This window comes from Wolffia australiana, chromosome 15 (genome assembly GCF_029677425.1).
Source record: "Wolffia australiana isolate 7733 chromosome 15, ASM2967742v1".
NCBI lineage: Eukaryota > Viridiplantae > Streptophyta > Magnoliopsida > Alismatales > Araceae > Wolffia > Wolffia australiana.
The window spans coordinates 1,485,775-1,490,276 of record NC_135849.1 but is presented as its reverse complement, the minus strand read 5'-3'; the positions used below and the strand labels follow the sequence as shown (position 1 = coordinate 1,490,276).

The 4,502-nt window shown below is 40.4% G+C and overlaps 1 protein-coding gene across 1 annotated transcript; it reads left to right on the top strand.

Annotated features, from left to right (window-relative positions):
- Window positions 1-398: 398 nt before the first annotated feature.
- Window positions 399-3,851, top strand: LOC144713098 (Expp1 protein). Its single transcript, XM_078587588.1, has 3 exons — window positions 399-815; window positions 1,531-1,638; window positions 3,368-3,851. The coding sequence occupies exons 1-3, from the start codon at window positions 480-482 to the stop codon at window positions 3,686-3,688; spliced, it is 765 nt and encodes a 254-aa protein (XP_078443714.1). The 5' UTR covers window positions 399-479; the 3' UTR covers window positions 3,689-3,851.
- The last annotated feature ends 651 nt before the right edge of the window (window positions 3,852-4,502 follow it).

The window sequence follows — 4,502 nt, the reverse complement described above, 5'->3', positions numbered from 1 at the left end:
CCCGGGGACGACTTTATGGGATGGTTTTCGTAGCATTGGACAAAAAATTCGTCCCGTCCTTCGTCCGTGCACTGAATCCGGACGTCGGACGGGACAAAGTTCGTCCCGTCCCGTCCATCGTCCACGTCCGGGAAGATCCGGAGCGATCCGGAACTATACTTACCTTACCTTACCTTTAACACACCAAAAATATAATACTCACAATTTTTAATTTCAGCCTCTGATTTCTTCGTTCTCTACTCAGCTTAATATTCTGTTTTATAGTTTAGGGGCAGATTATATTTTACTATACTAGACTTGTACGGTTGAGATTTGCGCTTCAGAAAAGGTTCCGTCGATCCAACGGTCCAGAACGGTGCTCCCTCCGATGAGCTGTGAAATACCGATCCTTCGTTGTCTCTCTTCTTCTTCTTCTTGATCTTGATCTTGATCTTCGATTCGAGCGAAAGAGGAGAAGGAAAGGTGATAGATCGCCGGCTATGGCGATGTTGATCAGCTCAAAGATCGAATTTTTCGGATTGGTTTTCGCGTTCTTGTCAATCTCTGCGTTCTTTTCCGTGGCGGCGGCTGAGGACACGAATCGCTTGTTCAACCCTTGCGGAGACACGACCGTTCAAAGGCTTGATGGATTCACCTTCGGGATCGCCTTTTCTTCGTCTGGATCGTTCGTTTTTAACAATACTGGGCTGTCGCCCTGCGATCGCAGGCTTTCTCTGACCAGCGCTGGCGCAAAGTTGGCGGTTTTCCGCCCTAAGGTTGATGAAATCACGATCCTCACCATCAATACCTCGTCGTACAGCCCAGATTTCCCCGCGGTTAGTCTCGCATTCAGATTTCTTTGTGTATCGTGTTTCTTGTAACTTTTAATTTCTTGTTGAATTTTGATTCTTGTTCGTTCTTTTTGTTCCCCCCTCTTGGTTGGTTCAATTTTGCCATCTGGGTAAGGTGAAATAGGTTCTTGAATAAATGTAACACGACCGCCGAAAGATTGAATTCCGGGGTAATTGATGAATTAGGTGTGCAGGATCCTTTCACCAGGAATTACAATTTGGGTGCAGTGCTTAAATGTTTTTGAGCAAATTTTATGTGGATAAAATATTGAGTTCATGGTGAAATTAATGAATTGTATGATCCTACAATGAAGTCTGCGAATGCATATTTAATTTCTTATTAGAATTAAGTCATCGACAACTATACCTAATTGGCAGATTCTTCATTGGTTTTTCTATAAGCCCATTGAAGCCTATTGTCACAGCTAATGGTATAGGCCCATATCTGCTGTTTTCAAATCTCCTACCACAGATAATATTCCGCATAAAAACATCATCAGTTGTGGTTATATTATGTTACAAATTATTGGGAAGATACTTAACTTGAGTTTTAAAACATGTTATATCCTTTCATAGTACTGATTCGAGGTGTATAAGCATACATGTAAACACGTCAAAAAAACACAACCAAAATCAGATAACGATATTTCTAACTGTTCATACTTGAATGTATTTATAATCGGCTATTGGGTGATTTCAGGTGACAGCAGGCGGATTCATGGTTGCCTTTGCTGGTCGCAAGTATGCTGCTAGATCGCCTGCTGCGTTTGTTGGGAATGCTGTTCACACCATCACCAGCTTCACCCTCGTGAGTTCTTGAACTCTAATTTCTAATTTGTTTTCTAGTTTATATTCTATTTATGATTACTCTCGAATTGGGGTTTAAAATCCTCAATAGTCTGAGTAATTAAATGGAACAAAGAGGGTCACATAGGAAACCACTGACAGGGTTATATTAGTCATTTACGTTTAGAGTAGTTTCATTTTTGTATACCTGTAGCCCTTTCCTAAGTTTGTCAGTCTAAAAAGTGTGAAATTGGCCGGAGATGATCCAACCCTATAACCGTTGTTTCTTCCATCTTCTCTTCCCTTCGAAGATTCTTTTGTTGATAGAGACCTACATCCCGCTATCTAATAACACTGTTGGAACTTGATGAAGAACCTATAACTCGTTTCTAGTTATTTTTTTTCTTAATCAAGATGTATGATTATTCTTATTGCCTGGCCAGATGAAAATATTTAAATGAAACGGGAATCCGATGACACTTGATATTTAGTTTAGTGTGTTATGAGATTTTTTTTGTTGAAAAAATAGTGTTATGAGATACAATTGAATTAATTTAATCAGGATAAATACATAATCAAATGGTTTGAATATTTCACAAAAAAATGGTTTGAGCTTGTAGCTTTGTACCTGATAGTCAACAGTTTGCAACAATGTCATGTTTATTCCTTGGGCGCTTCTCAAACTCGATTAATAAATCACAAACGCTATGATCCGCAACACCTATTAAACTCAAAAGCACAATCGTGAACCATCATCCTATGTACGATATGCATCTTTTGGCCCCCTTTTTTGGTTCCCTTCTTTGCCGATGATCATGCTTCTTATCTTAAGATTCATGGAACCAAGATCTGTAGATAGGGACGGGGTGATTCTTTGTCTCGGGATGAGAGTGGACGAAGTGAGGCTCACTCCACTCAAGGAAACTTTGAAATTGAACCCCGCAAGATGAGGAACAGGTCAGGATGACCCCAGTGAAGATAGTCCTTGGACGGGCTGAAGCTGAGAGCGAACAAAGTGCGGAGGGGCCGGCAATTCGCGGACGAATGACGAGGATGATGGCCATTCCATCTCTTCCTGTTGTTGTATCCTCTGGAACAACAGCAAATCACGCATGATTTTTAGTTCATTAATTTTTTTTGAAGAAAGATAGGGGAGATCACACAGAATCGGTGATGCTCCTGATGCGATAAATAAATATGATCTCCGAGTACACATAAGGCCTAAAGGGCCACCCCGTGCACCAACCACGGTCCTTTAAACCATGCAGAGGCTAAGTTTTCCACTGCTTGTACAACAACATCCAATGATGCATTGATTCTTCAAAAAAACATCCATTGATGCTTCCCGTCCGTTGAAGATGACCTCATTCCGATTGAGCAATATTGCCCAGAGCAGTGCGAAGGGTCGACTGTGCCCCTTTCGCCCCAGAGTGCACCACTCTGTATAGAATGCCGAAAGGCCTCTTCTGAAGAGATGTTGACCCCTGTGGTTGGCTGCTGGGTCCACACTGCTCAGCCAAACAAGCATTCAAAGAAGAGATGGGCGCAGTCTTCTGTGCGGCATTTATCTCATTAAATGCAATGGAACCCATATGAAACATGAAATTGACCCTTTATGATTAAAGTCAGGTTGATCATCCATGGAATAAAACCATAAAAATATGCGTGGATCTTCTTTTCGTGTGCGTTTTTGATCGTTAGATTGGGTGGGTGCTTGAATGAACATTTTTTCTTGGGTGTGCCTTGCTCAGGTGTTGGAATTTGAGAAAGGCAGGCTGCAGAATATGCTGTGGAAGAAAGATGGTTGCAGCAAGTGTTCTGGCAATTCCACCAAGAGCCCTCTCGTCTGTCTCAATGGACTGGGTTGCGCTGCAAAGACAGAGAACTGCAAACGTATAGGGAGCAACTTTGATTGCAGCCTCAGCATCCAGGTTGCATTTTCTGGTACAGACAAGCACTACAATGCCCTCAATTCCTGGTATGAAATTTCTAAGCTCAGCCAATACTCCCTCTATTCCCTTTACTCTGACCTGAAGTCCTCTGTTTCCAATCAGATAAGCCAGTTCTTCTAACTCTCTCTCTCTCTCTCTATGTCTCTCTCTCTCTCTCCCCATATCTCTCGTCCTGCCCCTTCATGTTGGCGTTTGTTGTCATTTACTTGGTCCTGGTATTACATGTATGTTTATTTCACTTTGGGTGAAACATCATCTGAAAATTTTCTTTTTTCTCTTGATAGTCATTTTCTATAATTTATTAACGGCAGAGATGGTCTAGATGAAGACCTTCTGAAATTTAGGAGACTAATCTGAGAGTAGTATCCAAGTTTTTCTTCTAAGAACCCACAAATTTCCAGATGATGGTTTTGTTCTGTGTAGATGTTCAATATCTATTATTAAACCTGATAACTATATAGGTGATGATAATTCAAAGCAGATATAAGTTTCTCTCCTTAATTTCAACTATATATTGTTCCTTAAAATCTGTAACTATTAGTTGCAAAGACTTAATTCTTTTACCTTGAAACTAATAAATTCTGCCGTAAATCTCCTCAAGACTGGCACAGACGAGACTTCAAGCATTTCCAGTATTCTCATGGCTCTTTGGATGATCTTATATCTGTACTCTAGATTTTACTTCGCCATTACAAAATGGCTATTTGGATGATTAACAGCATTACACACGTTTATCTGAAAACATACATCCCAATTCAATATTTTCACAGGAGGCAGCAACATTGTATCTGACTCCATTTTGTGAGCGCTTTTTAAAGTTTTGCTCATCAATATCGTTGATATCGATATTTCTAAAATGAAAATGCAAACTTTCTTCTGCAGCAGATAGCCCGTAAAATATCATTCATTTTTTAATAAGAGAGATGATGCAACT